Genomic DNA, 18,707 nt, shown 5'->3' with positions numbered 1-18,707 from the left:
CGCGATAACTAATTTTCAGTACTTAACTCTTTCCTGCAATTTCATCTCCGTTCGCAAATAACAATAAAAAACCAAAAGGAAAAGTATAATAAAATAAGACTGATTATTTTTATTTTTCCTTTTGATACCTACAGTAGCGGAAAATAATTTAACATATTTTTTCAGATACATTTGCACTTTTTTTTTGTTATATTTCAAAAACGGCTCTAGTGATTTCGATGAAATTTACAATATAGGGACGTATGAAAACGACAATTAGATCAACCTAGGGTACATTTTTAAAATAATTAGTTTGCCCGATTTTTCGCGGTAGTCCGGTGGGTATTAAATTGTAAAGTAATGATTCGATTTCATCTAGGTTTTATTGTTGGTAAGATTCGCTTTTGAGTGTTTTCATATAAGAAATTCAATATTTATAACATACATTAATTGATGTGTGTGTAGTCCCCAATCCGCATTGTGCTAACGTGGCTGCCTTTTGCCACGTGCTGCTGTTGGCGTAAGTATATATACATTTATAGGCATTCAGCCTTCCAGAAAATAGGAATATGATAGATTTTTTGCCGCTACTGTAGATATTATACGAGTAGCTTAGCTTTATTGTGACAAAAGCTTGTCCCGCCATAACGCTCTCACTCGCGTACGGAATACAGTAGCGGTCGCGCGCGGCAATTGTTTAAAATTCGATTTTTTTTAACTTTTCGTTTTGCGCGCGGTCAGTCATTTTTCATGTTTTTAAATTTGAGTGTATAAAAAAAGTAAAATGTTAAAGTATACGGTGAAGAAATATTGCTCTGAAGGGAGCAGGATTAATCAAGTGATTATGGCTTCTTTAAGTAAGTTTTTTTTTAAATATTTTTTTCTTACTTTAGGAAAAAAAAAATACAATATAATAGTGCAAACAATTAAGTAATTTTTTCAATTGTTATTAATTATTTATACTCTTTATTTGTATAGCGATTTTTTTTCACAGAAGTTTCTTCACTGAAAATCAGCCATTTAGTTTTTTTTATATTTTTACGTATTCAGTGATACTCGCACATATTTATATATTTACGACAACATTACTTAATTCAAATGTGTTCAGCCACAGGGACGGCCATGTATACCTGTCATATCCATAACCCTCCTGTTTTGGCTTCGCCGCAGTCAGTTAAAACAACCTGAAGCTTTGATTTCTAACACTCGATTCCCGTGATTCGAAAAAGTTGGTATATACGTACCTACCTAATTTTCAAGATTTTACGCAATATATCAGGTTTTTTTGGTAGCCTAATTGTGTCTCACTGCTGAGCAAATAAATTCGTAAATTTGCGTTGCAACCTCTTACAATCGCTTTCGAACGCATCCGGGATGTCCCGTTGTCTTCGTATAGGGTTGCCATACGTCAGGATTTTCCCTTACATGTCAGGATTTGGAGTCCTTTGTCAGGATTGCGGGGGGACTTGGGGATTGTCAGGGTTTTTTAGAAACCGTAAAATGGTCCTACTTTGCTCCAATTTTTTTTTACTGTTCATTATTACATATTCAGACGAATTGAATATCAAGAAGAACATCTTATATAACATATTTTATCGGTAAATCAACTTTATGAAATGTTGTTTTATATAAAACGAAGCTATGAATAAGGAGCACAAGATACCCATTGTTTAGGGTATTTTTGCTTCTATCTATAGTTTACTTAGGGGTGCAAAGTTACCCCATTGTGCGCCAAATTAATAGGCCCCGCCAAAAAGACAGATTAATTTTATGACTAACGTAGCAATTTAAAATATATATACAATTTAGTTTATTTGAGTATATACATAATAATATAGAAATATTATGTTTGAATATATTAGACGTACTTTTTAGGGTTCCGTGCCCAAAGGGTAAAAACGGGACCCTATTACTAAGACTCCGCTGTCCGTCTGTCCGTCTGACACCAGGCTGTATCTCATGAACCGTGATAGCTAGACAGTTGAAATTTTCACAGATGATGTATTTCTGTTGCTGTTATAACAAATACTAAAAAAGTACGGAACAGTTTTTTTTTTAAATTGGATCATGGTTACCCACCAAGGAGCAAAGTAGGACCATTTTAAGGAACGTCAGTATAAGATAGATAAAACTCGTGCAGAGGAAAGGGAAGGTTATGCTGTAGAAACAGCATTAAGGGGGTAATGGCCCACGTTAGGTTTTGGTATAAGGAATGTAATGAGCGCTTTTGGAATGCTGGATTTTTAGGGTTACTAGTATATATATATATTTATTGCTTTCACATTGGTAAAATTACAGATGTTCTTAATCGATAATGTATCACAACATGACACCCTGTAAGGGTATTGCAATTTTATCTATCTACTCTAAACTAATACATATGTAAATTAAACACAGAGATAACATTACACAAAAGTTATACCTATCTAAGCTATGTATTACTTATATGTCTATTTATGGTATTTATTACAATCAAAATATTCTTGTATAGAATAAAAACAATTACTCGTTAAATAATTTTTCAAGCAGTTAACAAATTTATCATATTTTTATCATAGTATGTTCAAACTTTTGTCAAGGTATATGTATCCTTATGGCATCTTCTTCGGAACATAATCCGAATCATAAGGCGCTACTATTTTGTATCCCAACGACCCGCCCCGGCTTCGCACGGGTTACACACAACCTAAACAAATTATACACCATAACCTTCCTCAATAATCATTATATTGATATGTGGAAACCGCATGAAAATCCGATCATAACGTTTTGAGTTTATCGCGAACTTACATACATACACACAAACAGACAGACACGGCCGGAGACTTTGTTTCATAAGGTGTAGTGATACTAAAGCGACTGTTCGGTTATCCAAGTTACTAGGTATTAGGTACAGGTACCCAAATTCAAGTCGGTCTTAAACTATGCTGGGACCCAAAATCATTTATTTTCAGGCAACAACGACCCATAAGTAAAGTAGGAAGAGTATTAGCAATATTTTACTAAGAATTTGGGGCCCTTTTAGAAAGTAAAGAGAGCGAATTAAATTTAATTTTTTCTACTGTGCTCTTCTATTTATTATGCCCGGGCATATATAGGGCCCGGGGCCCCTTGAGGACGGCCCGGGGTGCCCTTAGCCCGTAAAGACGATATACTCAAATCCCGTTAATTTTGTACTGAAGTAACACATAAGGTGGACAAATTAGAACAACCGAAATGTCACTTCAGTATTTTTGTCGTATGATGTAGGAGGCAAACGAGCAGAATAATCGCCTGGTGGTAAGCGATTACCTTCGCCCATGGACGCCTGCAACACCAGAGGGGTTGTATGTGCGCTTCTGGCCTTTAAGATGGGAGTACGCTCTTTTCTTTTAAGTTTTGTTAATTTTATCGTAAAGCCAGTTTCTATGGCATCCCGTTTATCATTTAAAACTTTCGCGGTTTGAACACATATTAAATCACATTTAGGGACGGGGGACAGGTTTCACTGGTCGTGGTCGCGGCTAACTGACGTCCCAGCAAAATGTCAAAACAGAGATTTGTGTGACTACCCCACGAAAAGTTCATTTAAAGTTCGAGGTAGACATCACATTTTCAAACCACCCACTACACATAATAGTCGGTAAATAAAGGTAACAAAATAAATTCGCGATAGACCCGTCTCTAAATGTGATTTAATATCCCGTTTATCATCCCAACTTCCATATTGTGAAGACTAATGTAAAATAACTGTAAATATGCATTGTCATCAATCTAAACTGAACGCAGGTCAATCAGAGGGCTATCAATCAACCGCAAGCAGCGCCACAATGCATCGCAATAATGCACGTGTTAGACTGAGATCCTATTGCAGATTTCTGCAGTCATGTGTTATTTCTAAGCTTGACCGACTCTGTTGTCAAAATCACAGGAAATGGTTGAATTAATTTATTTTTTATTTTATTTTATTTTCCTGCAATTGCAACGGATAATTGAGGAATCATTAGTCCAAGTGGATGCATTTCAGCTGACGTACTTAACATGATAATGATTTATTTCGATAGTATTGATATCGCTATCCAAATTGTGCATTCTAAAAGTAACTAGGCTGTGTATGATAATTTTGGTGAAATGATCAAGAATACAAATCTTAGACCAGAATTACTATTGTAACCATATAATTTGTTAAACTTCGCCTAACTAGCTGTATAGGAAAGCGGATACTTATGTTAGGGAACCGACTGCACATAATTCTAATGTTTCATCAATCTAAACTGCACGCAGGTCAATCAGAGAGCTTAATACATCAGCGGCAGGCATCGTATGCACCTGATAGTCTGAAACGGGTCTCTATTGTTTCTCGTAAAGTTTCAAGTCATAATGTATTTTTTGTCTGAATTTTCGTTAGTTATAATTTGGGTTTTCTCAGAAACGCGTAACTTTTCAGGATTGCCATAAAACAAACCTAACCTAACCTATCTACAGGATAACCTCACACAAATCCTGAAATGTTAACGGTTTCAGTTATGACTAATGATAATCTGACAATCATTACATTATGACTTTCATTAATTATATCAAACAACGGGATTCCCTCTGAAACACTCGCATTTTTCTGCATCCTTTTGTTCTTAAGGTGGACCGATTATTTGGTCAAAATCGCAGTGGAGGTAAGTACCTAGTTAGCCACTAGTCATTGTCATGATGATTGCACATCGAGAGGCAGCGGTAGACGTTTTTCGTCTGATAGGTACGATGATGATAATGATCTGCTTTTTTCGATAAGGGAGGAAAAAATCTTAATTACCCGTGATTTTATAATGACATGTGTAGAATGACAAGTAATATCTGTCAAACAGATAAAGCTTTCTGAGATATTTTGAAATTTAAATAAATGTGTAGGTATGTATGGAATGTCGTAGCCTCTTTAACCCCGATTCACCTGTCCAAAAGAGTACAAAATGGCAAATCTCTTATTTACGTCATATTAAAGTACTGATAGGTGCAGTAATTACTTGTGGTATCTCAGCCTATTAAGGTATTATTAAATATCTCATTTTGTTGAGTATTCATGAACGAAGTATTTATTTAAGCGGTGTTTTAATTTAAACAATCGATAAGCCAATCTGGCTGGCACACGCTTTTAATTGATTTCCCGAATTCTACATTACCATAGATAGATATCAGTGAATATGTATAATAAAAATAACATTAAAAAGTAATAACTAACCCATATTAATCATGTGTTATTCCAATTAAGATCTTTACACTAATGTGGCTTCGCACGCCGCGCCGGTAATATAACGAAAACTCCGCATGCGAACATGCGGCATGCGGATCCAAATCCAATCCAAAGAACAAAAACAGTCTCTTCAGCTCGGCAAGAGCCAAAAAATAAGGTTTGAGAGTTTTCATCTTGGCCCTCTCCTAATGGGTAGACCCTGGAGCCTGCTTGGCCCTCCTATCCCAGGATTTGGCGAAGGCACTTTTGCGAGAACTGTTACCATTACCTTTTCTTGAGAAAATATAGGCTTTGTCGTAATGATTATCCCTGATTTGTCTTACCTTACTTTTGACAAATAAAGCCTAGTTTTTGGTACCAGTCAGAATTTGAACCCTCGACCTCAGCAGGGTAGCCAATCGCACGGCTGAACGTTTCAGCTACATCCGTTTAAAATACACACACCCAGGGCCGGATTTAGAGGTCTGGAAGCCCCGGGGCAACAAAGGAGTGGAGGCCCCCTGGCCCCAAATTGTGGAGGCCTGGAACAGTAGCCCCGGTTGCCCTCCCCTAAATCCGGCCCTGCACACACCACATTTTTAAGTTGTAACTTATGTATAGGTATCTATAGTAGGTAGGGAAATAATAAATTAATGAAATCGACATGACCTGCTTTGGAAATGAATACTCTGGTCTCATTATTTGTCAATTAATTGTGTAACATCTGTTATAATATACTTAAGAGTAACTGAGTAATTGGGGTAGGTTAGTCACGGTTTTACCTACATTAAAATACATAGGTACATATTATTCTCAACATTTATGGAAATGTCGTCTTTGTGTTCTTGATATTGGAAATTGGAAAATTTCGTTATCTGCTGCCCTGTGGCCGCCGCTCCACCAACTGAGTTACCGAGAATTACCCGCCTGCAACGAATATTTCCACCTCCTTCATACACCATAAATGTAATCGTGTAATGTACCGAGTGTACCCAAGATATTATATTATTTCGTAATTAGTTATAATAGATATCTAAAAAGTTAACTAATAGCATAGAGTAACTTATACTAGAGCGGTACAGTACTGTCATAGTAAATTTTGTAACCCCAGTAAATTCACTGCCATCTGTCGACACACTTTAAAACTAAAAATGAAGATTTATAAAAATACGATAGAATGTATTTAAATATAGATAAATGATTTTTTTAATTTGCATTAATTATTTTTATGATTTTGACCCATGTTCTTTTACTGATATGCGTTAAAATTGTTAAATAACAAACGAAACCGTCAACGCCATCTATACGACTGTAGGCCAAAACTAGTAGCGCCCTCTGAACGAGAATAAAATTTTCTTGATTTTCGAGGCACGTTTTTTCCTTAGACTGTATCCATCTCTTACGGAGTTATATCTATCTTTGCTTATAGTGAGTAGTGTCATTGTTTTATTTTTAAAATTAATGAAATAATCAGTGTAGCAATCGTTAGAGGTTAATGAGACGCTGAGTGTAAGGCCTGAGTGGACGCTCGAGTTGGTCGTGCAAGGGAGCGGGGTGTGCGGCGTGCATGTTAAACAAATGCAAAGGTATAGGAGCGGCCTTAGTGCACGCTGCTCAAATCATTTGTGAGCCCGACGCCACGCTGTACGCCCCGCCGAACGCTCCGCTTCGAGCGTCCACTCAGGCCTTACACTGAAAGAGACATGACTCTGATTCATCTAGAAATGTCCTGATACTCCTGATTCCGACCGCCGAACCTTCGAAAAGCTCCGCACAAAATGTACCGACGCAACTGCGAAACAACTGCAGATATAAGTTGGTTGCAATATTTACACTGCCCAATTGATCTGCCTATTAAGGAACCAGTCTAAACTGAACTAGCTCCTTCGTTACTTCCTTAATAAGTTATTAAACGGAAGGGTCACGTGGGTCTTGGTTTGTTTTTGCACATGTTGTTGAGTAATAGGGTTGACATGAGCGTAGCGCAGGTTTGATTTTTTCAAAGATTATTTTTCTATCATTGAAATCCCTTAGGTCCGATAAGCTGGTACCTACCTACCTAGAGTACAACATTAATTAATTAACACATTCATTGCCACCCAGCCACACAAGACATCCGCGCCAGGCCACACAAATTTAGTCATATATAAAGCTGTAGTACAACGATCCCGACTATCGGGTCGTGCGGGCTGCGTATTTACAAAGGCTATACTGATATGGTTCAGATGCGAACTGAACTAGATTAGCTTTTGTTTGGATAAAACTTAACAAAACCCTAATCTATTATAGTATAGAAATTTACTGAAATCGTAGACTTTATTAACTAAATTCATACGGATATTGTTACTACAAATGCTAGTCTGTTGCGATCTAAAATTTGAATCATATTTTAGTAACGACTCCGATTGTATTAAATAAATTACCGTTCATGCAAATTACTTAACAATGCCTAAGATTTTTTTTTACTTTTAGAATTATTTCAGTTGATAGGTACGAGTACTCCCTTTAGTACCGTTTGGTAACCAAAATTTTGTAACCAGCTACAAAATGGGAATCAAGATTCCCAGTTAATTTGAAGCCGGTTACGTATTGGGCCAGCGTGTTACCGCTTGGTAACTAAATTTGGTAACTAGCTACAAAACAGGAATTTAAAATTCCTTGTATGTAGCCAGTTACGAATTGGGCCAGAGTGGAATTGTTTGGTAAATAAGTTTTGTAACTGGCTACAAAATGGGAATCCAAAATTACATTAAATCAATAGGTAGGTAGGTTAGGTTCGTTAGGTAGCTTCAAATGCCCGAAGGGCAAACCGCCCAGAAATAGGAGCCCCTCCGTCTAGTTAAAAAAAATTTAAAATTTTAACTGTTTATTTTTATAAAGAACAAGAATTACAACATTCCTAGCTCCAATCTTATATTTTTAAGATTATATGGGCTAAGGGATATGGGGATGCAACCCCTGCTTACATTATTAAATTTTAATTAAATATTTTACACATTTATACATTTATGTTTATCAGCGCTTTTTTAACAATAGCCTTAATATTACTAGGTTTCTTAATTATATCTTCAATTACATCTCTGGGAAAGCTGTTTAGAGTTTTTGGCACGTATGAGGACCAAGTCCTATTACCATATACATTATTATTCTTAGTAGTCATGAAATTAGGTTCATTGGGTAAACTACGAAGATTATTTTGTCTACTATATCTATTCAGCTCTCCCAAACGATGCTTGTATTCCAGGATTACAGCCAGTTTGAGTTACGTTGTGAAGTATTTTTTTTTTTAAAGAAACAGTTCGACGAACTCCAGCTAACTAGACGGAGCCCCGCTTCGCGGGGCTCCTATTTCTGGGCGGTTTGCCCTTCGGGCATTTAAAGCTACCTAACGAACCTAACCTACCTACTGATTTAGTGTAATTTTGGATTCCCATTTTATAGACAGTTAAGTACAAATATTTGCCAACCGTGGCTAGGAATAATCCATTTGAGTAAATAAGTATTATTAAAATTTAGATATCATATTCAAACGATACTGACGTTACTAAACTCGACTAGGTTTTGTCGTGAATAATATTTGAAAATATGTAAGCAAAAAGCTAATCCATTTGAGTGACTACTTTTTACCGAAATGGTATAGATATTGTTAACTAATATGCATAAACAAAAGCTCCCCGATTATAATCTGAGGCGTGACTGAAATAGTTTAGCTTTTGTAAATACGCGTCCGGCCTGGAAACGAAACCATTAAATACCCGCTAGTCGGGTTTTCGGCATTGAATGTGTTATATATAATGGAAGAAAAAAGAACCAAGACATCCAGTGCTCAAGTCTGACAATAAGCTGACGCCGTAACTCTCACCCTGGTCACGGCGGCCCACTATGGAACGCCGCCATACTTGATATCCGATACGCCGTCTTTCTATGATAACTATTTATGTTGTTGACAAAGACTCGTAAAATTTAGGAGGGATAGTCCTAAACAGATTCCTAAGATCCTTACTAAAATTCATAGATTTTCGTTAGGACAGTAAAAAGTTATCTTCAAAAAGCAGAATACGGCATCGTTTCACAGTGCGACCTTCATCGAAGAAGTAGGTATTTAGTTTTATAATATTGGTTATTCTCAAATATAACGCCAATATCATTTTTGAACACGTCTTTTGAAACTTTGAAAACTTGTGCTCAATGAATTCCAAGTCCAAGCCCTTAGCCTTAGCCCTATACTTACATACCTATCTCCATTCTTCATCAGTGATTCCCCGCACGTTGCAATAATTAAACTTTGTGAATGGGACAATGTAGCATTGGAATTTGTTCCCGACCAGATTTCATTACGTTGTTTTCCCGTAGGACGACAAGTGGCCTTTATGAGGTTAGCCAATTGATGGTTATTGATGCTTGTGCATTTTATTGACATTAATATTTGTTAGTAAACAAATTTCGGGAAGATTTTAATGTTGGATTTTAATTGGACGGTCGAAAAGTGCCACAATTCAGTTTAGGCCTATTTGGCTCATAATAATTTCGGAAAACTGGTGTCTTTCCTGTGAACAATAGAATATTAACGATTTGGAAAAATTTTTTTGCTTTAATCATACAACGTTAAAGTTGTAGAAGTTTTGAATATGTTTGCATGTCAGAATTACGAGCCCTCTTCAACCTTACCGAGAAAAAAAAAACCCTTTTTTCTGGCCTATTTGCTGACGTTACAGCTTTCTTAGACCGAAAGCGGACTAACCAAAAAACATTATGAAACTTTAAGGGCACTTTTTTAACGTATTGTATTTTCACGTATTCTGAGAGCCAATAATGTAAAAATCTAAAATACAAGTTTGTGGTACAGTCGCCATCAGATATATCGGAGCGGCCAAGGCGCTCACAAATATCTGAACACGCCTCTATTGTCAAGGCGTTAGAATGCGTGTTCAGATATTGTAAACACCTCGGCCGCTCCGATATATCTGATGGCGACTGTACAACTTAAAATACAACTTGCCCTCGAGCGTCCACTCAGTTTAAGACTTAGGTTTCACCTTCATTTGTTTTCCAGTGGTCCTCCCAGTATTCTCGTACGGCATGGCGGTCGGCTGGCTGTCCCCGATGGGTCCGCGTCTCATCAACGACCCGAGCCTGTCCGCGTCCGTATCCACGGACGTGGTGTCGTGGATGGCGTCCGTGGTGTACCTGGTGGGCACGCCGTCCGTGTTCCTCTTTGGATACATCGTGGATAACTATGGAAGGAAGAGGGCGCTTATGTTCACTTCCTTCTCTATGGCTGTGAGTATCGTCTCTTAACTGTATACACTAGGTATACTTATAGGATTTTTAAGGTGATGTTAAGCGGACACTCAAGCTTTTGGAAAATTGCAACTTCATAGATTTATCACTGCGCGATGCGGGCTCTTTATATTTAGGTACTTATATGAACATTCACTGTAAATTAGGTAAGCATGTATAATAAGCTGTGCATTTCAGTTAAAATGGCTAATTTGCCACCCAATTCTCTTTTTGTAAGTAACTACTGAAATGAAAGATTGGAGTCGTCAGGAAAGTCGTTAACCTGTGGCTACTGGTGAGAACCTATAATTGGCTCTCAGTTACTTACATCCATAACTATTGTGCAACTGATAGCTGTTTGTTCTCCGAATAATAAATAAATAAAAGCAGCACGGATGTGGTTGGATACGTACATCTTAATAGGCTTCTTCTTTAATCTAAACTGATGGTTCTCAATCTAAGAAAGTTTCTCTATATCTTCTTTGTACTTAATGTCCCCATTTTAAACATTTTGAACTTGATTCTAAATATATTTTCAGGCATGTTGGGGTTTGAAATTATATTCAACATCTACATGGGCGCTCATCACTGCGCGAGCCATTATAGGTTTGTTGTTGTCCTATCCCATTTTAATTAGACAGGCAGAGGAAATATTTAATAAAGCTTGTATTATCTGTTAAGTTCTTGACATGTGTTCATTGTTTGCTCTAAATTTAAATTTATGATAAATTTTCTATAGAAATTTGGCTAGATCAGAAACTTCTCCTTGGTACACTGGTACTTTAAAACCATTATCATCTTCTAATAAATTCTATACTCGTCGTACTCTGGTTTAGGCTTCCCACAAAACGATTTGGGCAGTAGTCATAATGCAGATAGGGAACATCGTACACTTTTAACTGGTATTCTCATTCGTTTCTGACAGGTCTCGAGTAGGGAAGCGGGTAGGGAACATCAAACACCTTTAAATTTTCTACTATTGTTACTTTTATTATTGACAGGCCTGGGAGTCAGTGGCTCATACGTGGTCACCCCACTCTACATCAAGGAGATAAGCGAAGACTCCATCCGCGGGACCCTCGGAAGCTTGGTCGTCCTCAGCCAAAACCTGGGCAACCTAGTGGTGTATATCATGGGGGAATATTTAAGTTACCACGCGGTTCTTTGGATCTGTCTGGCGGTGCCGCTGGTGCATTTGTTGGTGTTCGCTACGATGCCAGAAACACCGTCGTATTTGTTAAAGTGTGGGAAGGTTGAGGTGAGATATGTTTTAACGACATCTTCTATTACTACATTATATGTGCCATTTTCAATCAAAGGGGTACTTATTGTCGGTTGTTACTTATCGACAACCGACAATGCCACCTTTTCAGAATTGCCGACCTTTTGCTTGAAAGCGTCACACATATTCACCTCGCAATTATATTTGGTTTAATTTTTGATACCTACAGGTTATTTTTTCGAATGTACAATAGGAATATACCTACATAAATATATACAGGTCGATATGACCGAGATGTGACCGAGGGTCACTCACACTGTGATGCATACATGGAAGTCATTCTTTTATATCGTTCACTACAAGTAAATCGATCTGTACTTACGAAGTAGCTACTTTTAAAAAGTACTAATTAGTCTTGCTTTTAATTGCTGCAATGATTAAATGAATATGAATATGTTTTTTTTGGTTAATTTTTGTCAACACTCATAATATTTGTGCAGGAAGCTCGGGAAGCACTGGGGTGGCTACGCTGTCAGAGCTCAGGGGCAGTGGACAGCGAGCTAAAGATGCTCCTCATAGAACTAGAGCAGAACAAGAACAACCAGTTCAGATATGCCATCAAAACTCTTGGTAAGTCTACTATAGGAGGTTTGGGGAGCTGGTGGTTTCAGATCCCAGAGGCAGTGAACAGCGAGGTGAAAATGCTTCTCATAGAACTCGAGCAGAACAAGAACAACCAGTTCAGATATGCCATCAAAACTCTTGGTAAGTCTACTATAGGTTTGGGGAGCTGGTGGTGTCAGAGCTCAGAGGCAGTGGACCGCGAGGTGAAAATGCTTCTCATAGAATTTTAAGCAGAACAAGAACAACCAGTTCAGATATTCTATCAAAACTCTTGGTAAGTCTAATATAGGAGGTTTGGGGAGCTGGGGTGGTGTCAGAGCTCAAAGGCAGTGGACAGCGAGGTGAAAATGCTTCTCATAGAATTCGAGCAGAACAAGAACAACCAGTTCAGTTATGCCATCAAAACTTTTGGTGAGTCTGTTATTACTTGATACCCTCCGCCCCAGACTTCGCATTCTTGATCTTGATCTTACCACTTTGGTACTCTTGAACTCCGTTGGCTCAGCGACCCAAAATATTAATTAAATTATAAAAAATATAACAAAGAGCTCCTCCATAGACGTTGACAAATCGCTTGCTATTCTTGATACATTGCTGCATTTGATTCGACGTATTCGTTGCACCTACATATATATATATATATACTTAAACGATAAAGTACCTATATTGAAGATCTTATGCAATTTATTGCAAGATCTGTAGAGCCCTTGAGCCTGGCATCCGGCGATTCCGGCGCTTTCCTGGATCCTGCGCTACTGGTCTGTATGCCAATTGTTAACTAGGGAGTTCACACAGACCTTTGACTTCATCAAGCCGTTTGGGATTTAATAAATATCAAAGAAGTAATATTGTCTTCGGTTACCGCTTACCGCGATAGTTACACATGAAATAAAAGTATGAAAACCGATTATATCGCGTATATTGAATTTATAATACATCCCGACGTTTCGAACCCTTTACAGCGTTAGCCAACGACAGGCGGTGTAGGTGGTGATAGTTTTATATCAAAGAAGTAGTCAAACATACCCCTCAAAATAATTACTGTATTCCTTTATTACCACCAAATCAACTGAACAATGTCCCCAAGTACGCGTGTTCCCTCTTTATCAGTCAGAATGAATATAATCAATATCAGTGTCTCGCGAAGGTCGGTTAGACAGGCTTAAGTAAAAGTGTCCCTTATTTCTTTGTTTACATTTAATTTCTATAGGATTTTTTACAGTCTATATTGACATTCCAAATCAAACAACTTTCCATTTCATTCCGTAGACTACATATTGCAAACACCATTTTATTTATTTAGTGAAATGAGTCCTTGAAAGTCTTAACATATTTAGGTATAGGTACTTACTTACTCCTCTGGCGCAGCGACCCAAAGTGTGTCTTGGCCTCCAGGCTCCAACACTACTGCTCGCCAACGATCCCGGTCCTGTGCAGTTTCTCGCCACTCTTCTTCGTCGGTTTTTCCTCAAAAGCTCGTTTCACCACCCGATCGCCTCACATTCGCTCTAGATTGGTGTGAAGTTTCAAAGTATGCAATACCTAAATCATTTAGTATCTAGTAGGTACCTAATCTTGCCCGCGATTGCTGAACTAAACAGTAGGAAACTACCGGCCTAGCCAAGGTGACAATTGCTATCGCTTCGAAAACGAAACGCTTTGTGTCTCTATCACTTTTCCATATTAGTACGACAGTGACAGGTACGTTTCGATAGCTACGGAGCGTAAGCGATTGGCATGTTGGCTACGCGCAAGACACGTGACGATCACGTGTGCGATGACCTAAATCAACATTATTGACACTAAATAAATACCAAAAACACGTGACTACCAAAATCTCCATTTCTATTGACACCACGAATCGTGCAAACAATTAGTGCTAACAATGTGTATCATTAAATAGGAAACATTCACAGGTATCGCTCAACGGTAACCAGTATAATACGCTCTCCTATTATTGATAGTTGCTACTAATCTTGAGATCAGCTTATTTTGGACATTTTGAGAAATTATATCGCACAGTCAATGGTAATATACGACCTTGTTACCTTTCTTCGTAACAGCAAATGATACCAGCAGCGATTGACCGTGTTACATAAAGGCCACGAAAAATAACTCTTTGAGTGAATTCGCCTGACACTGATACCTTCGAAGGTTATGTGGATCGTTTAACATGTAGGATTAAACGTCTGACTCCAGAATGTGTAGAGTTGATTAAGTGAGAATTTTTAATTTCGTTACATAGTATACATAGTATATCAAAGGATTTATGTTCTAAAAAACGTTTTGGCATCCGTGGTTCGAACCCTTTAAACACGCGCGCGCGTTTGAAAGCCGCGTGACTCACTATCTCACTTAACTTTTAAGTATGTACTATCTTTTGCCCGCGACTTCGTCTGCGTGGACTTAGTAACAGCAGCTAAAGTAAGTATAGCGCCTGGAAAAAATCTCATAGCAATTCAATTTGAACATATTATGCACACAAATTAGCAGGCACTTCATTAATTATCTCAATTCCACCCCGCTTTTTACTTTCTTAAGGGATGATTTTCGGGATAAAAACTATCCTATGTCCTTCTCAGGGACTCAACCTATCTCTATGCCAAATTTCATCCAAATCGATTCAGCGGTTTAAGCGTGAAGAGGGAACACACAGACAGAAAGACAGACAGACAGACTTTCGCATTTATAATATTAGTATGGATTACCTTCCTATGTGCTAAATACAATTATCCTTTTACTTTCGCAGCGTCAGACCGCATCGCCTGCCGCGCCTTCCGCATAGTCCTCACCATAACCCTGGCCAGAGAACTCTGCGGATGCCTAGCCGTCCTCCACTTCGCCTCGAAGATCTTCAGCGAGGCCAACCACAGCGGCAACTGGGTGTGTACCATCACCTCTCTCGTCATTACACGTACTACCTCTGAATCCACGCCTTTCGCATATTCCTCGCCATAACCCTGGCCAGAGAACTATGCGACTGTCTGGCCTTGCTCCACTTCGCTTCCAAGATCTTCATCGAGGCCAACCACAGCGGTACCACTCTTTAGACGTACGTTGAAACACTCTACGACTTCATACGACATTATCCCTCGTATCAACTTATCTGCTGTCATATTTTACCTTACCCACACAGGACCCTTGAGACATCATTGACCTGATTTCAAGAAGTCCTGTAAACCTATTTAATTAAAAAAATATTCATAAACTACCGCATAATTACCGAATTTGCTGACAAAATTTTACAAGAATTATTTGAAAATTGCGACTTATATAGGAAAACAGCCGGATAGGAAAGCATTTTTGCCCAAACCTACACGGAGACGCTTTTTATCGTTGCAGGTGCTGACAGCCAACCAGCAGGCGGCGGTGCTGGGCGCCGTGCAGCTGTTCGGGTCGGTCACGGCTTCCACTTTGGTGGAGAGGACTGGGAGGAAGGTAACAACATTTTTTAATTCCTCCTTTCCTCCCGAACGATGGCATCCTGGGATAAATGCGAGAATCAAAGAATATGGTAAGGTAAATCACTGGATCAGGAGAATCGAAGCATAAGACCAGGTAAGGAATGTTTTGGAAGACGAGGAATAAATAATTTGCAGGCTTAGTATTTTTTTAATGTTAGAGAATCCCTTTATTTTATAAAGAAACATACAAATACCATTCTAGTTTGGATGTTTGTTCCTCCATCAAGCAAAAACGGGTCAACGGATTTCGACAAAATTTAGCACGCAGATAGTTTAATACCTGGAACAGGACATAGGAAACTTTTTAAGCAATGCGCAAGCAACCGAGATAGCAATTTATACGAGTGCGAAGGAGGTACGAGAAGAGAAGTATACGCAAACGAAATCGCGGGTAGATTCTATACAGTGCTTGGCCATTCCAAATTCAAATTAATATTGCTATTTTTCAATTTAAGGTAATTCTATACGACCTTTTCTATACGCGCTTATGAAACTACCAGAAATTCAGGGAAGTAAAAATCAGAGTTTAACTTACGCCGCTGCGCCAAATAAATGAAACATTTGGTTAAAAACCCACAGATTAAATAAATGCTTCTAACTCTCAGGAACCCAAAAATAGTAGTCTGTTGTTTATTTTTCTTTGGATTTGGCATATTGCAGCGCCATGTCCGTTAAAGATTGCGCATCTGTCCTCATTCAGTGTATACTTTTGTCCTCAGCCGCTCCTAGGCGTGACATGTTTCGTGTCCGGCGTGTCCATGTGTCTCCTGGGCGCCTGGTTCGCTATGGGCGGCGGCGGCTGGCTGCCCGTGGCGGCGCTGTGTCTCTGCATCTACTGTGATGCGGCCGGGCTACAGCCAGTGCCGTTCGTGGTGATGACAGAGATGTTCTCCTTCCAAGTAATTTTACTCTATGTTTGCTTTGACTCCCTTTTGCTCTCTTATTAACCGGTTCGCATGCGGCAAGATAGGATGTTGTACAAAAGTTTTGAATTTCGGGAACAGAAGATACATTCAAACCTCAATCTATGTTTATCAATTTTATCTAACCAGCGACGGAATATACATCATATGTGCTCTATATAGACGAAGCTCTTAGTCAATTTTGACTTCAAAAAATGGTCCACAACTAACACTAATCTGACATGTATCAGTGATGCTTGTCCGATCATGTGGACCATTTGAGATCAGACTAACAGTTTTGATTGCTTAAAATAAAATTATATATGTATAGGTATCAAACATCTTTGTCAAGTACAGTTTGAGTCGGTCGCTTGCGCCACAATACACGTGGGGTCATTTTTGAGCTCTAACCACACTTCTATAGTTATTCTACTTCGTTGGCTCATAATTCCCATTATTTTCCAGCTCCGCGGCACCGTAACCTCCCTAGTCATAGCCTTCGCCTGCGCCCTCGTCTCGATCGAGCTTCGCTTCTTCCACCCCCTCTCCGAACTGGCCGGTCTCCACACAGTCTTCTTTCTATTCGCCGGCGTTTGCCTTGTCAGCACCATCTACATCGTCATCTGCGTGCCAGAGACAAAGATGAAGACCATAGACCAGATATACGCTAGGATTGGCGGGAAAGGTCGAGATGGCGGAAAGGAAGATGGTGGAAAAGAAGTGAAGGGATGCGAAGCGCCTGACGTAACGCGGTTGTAGGTTAATTTTTAGGTTAATATTTATTGTTTGTTTAGAAAAGTAAGTAGATGTGGACTTTAGTAATTTGATTACTATACCGAAATATGTGTAGGTAGTGAATGAGATGTAATTTCAGTCTGTAGTCGAGTGAAAGTTAGACAAGTTGTATATTTTCAGTGTTTAGCCACAGTAAAGCAGAGACGCTTTCCAAATGGATTTTCGTACATTGACCCGCCTCTTACTATCTCTATTGCACGCGCATAATTATATTGCTGTCCCGCCCATGATGCCGGTTGTCAATGTCACTGTACGAGTTTGACAGCGATATAATTATGCGCGTGGCGGGTTAATGTACCTACGAAAATCTATCTGTAGAGAAAGTGTCTCTTCTTTACATAGTAACCATACACTTTGCAAGGTGAATATATAAACTTTAACTGTAACTCACAAATTGTCAGTTACGGGTCCCCGGTAAGCTTGGTTCTTCATACAAGCGTAGCCGTAGTTACGCTCTCATTTTATCCAACACGTAGTTTTAAACCACCAGCTGAAATAAATAAAACTAAATCTAAATCTAAAATTTAAAATGAGAACGAAACTCCGTTTGTATGGGAAGGTGAAATTCGGCCGAGCTTGCCGGGGACTCTTAGGTAATTACCTAACGAAACTAATTAGTTTAGTAGGCATTTCAACTATTTCGTTAAGTTTAGAATCGATGTATTAGATAGATACTTAAATGTTTTTTAGATTATATTAACGATTAACATCATTGTACATACATAGTTACGAGTCGTTTGGCTAAAAATAGAAAATACTAAAATGTGTGTTGACTTTCCTTTATGTAAAAAGTCATTAGTTACATAGTTAGCTATACCACCGCAAATTATTTCACAGGTCAAGAAACAGAGGGATTGCGAGATTGAATCAAAAGCGAAGTGAGTTTTTAGTTCAACGTTTTCTTAAAAGTATCAAGACATCCAAAAAAAAATGCCGACGGACAAAATACCTAAGTTTTTTTGCCTCACAACCGCCATTGATACTTGTTAATAATAATACCTAGGAAATAGTCATTTATTATACAAGGGGGCAAAGTTACTGTTTGCTCATCGTGCTAATATCGACTCGGGAGCAAGCCAAGGATTCCAAAGCCTAAACGATCACAAGCGAGTGGTTCTAAAAGTAGAATCTTGAGCGTTGCGAGGGTTTCAAAGCACAATTGATAAACCAAACACCTGATCATAACATCCACTTAGATAGCCTGTGATGCATTCAGACGATCTTATTGAATACTAACGACC

The 18,707-nt window shown here is 38.5% G+C and overlaps 1 protein-coding gene across 1 annotated transcript; it reads left to right on the top strand.

Moving 5' to 3' along the window:
• The first annotated feature begins 651 nt into the window (after nucleotides 1-651).
• LOC134750837 (facilitated trehalose transporter Tret1-like) lies at nucleotides 652-18,185 on the top strand. Its single transcript, XM_063686070.1, has 9 exons — nucleotides 652-836; nucleotides 10,233-10,459; nucleotides 10,999-11,065; nucleotides 11,461-11,717; nucleotides 12,182-12,311; nucleotides 15,055-15,188; nucleotides 15,648-15,743; nucleotides 16,489-16,668; nucleotides 17,137-18,185. The coding sequence occupies exons 1-9, from the start codon at nucleotides 764-766 to the stop codon at nucleotides 17,428-17,430; spliced, it is 1,458 nt and encodes a 485-aa protein (XP_063542140.1). The 5' UTR covers nucleotides 652-763; the 3' UTR covers nucleotides 17,431-18,185.
• Nucleotides 18,186-18,707: the final 522 nt, after the last annotated feature.

Source organism: Cydia strobilella, chromosome 21 (genome assembly GCF_947568885.1).
Source record: "Cydia strobilella chromosome 21, ilCydStro3.1, whole genome shotgun sequence".
NCBI classification, from domain to species: domain Eukaryota; kingdom Metazoa; phylum Arthropoda; class Insecta; order Lepidoptera; family Tortricidae; genus Cydia; species Cydia strobilella.
The sequence above is the reverse complement of the archived record's forward strand: the minus strand, read 5'-3'. Positions and strand labels throughout refer to the sequence as shown.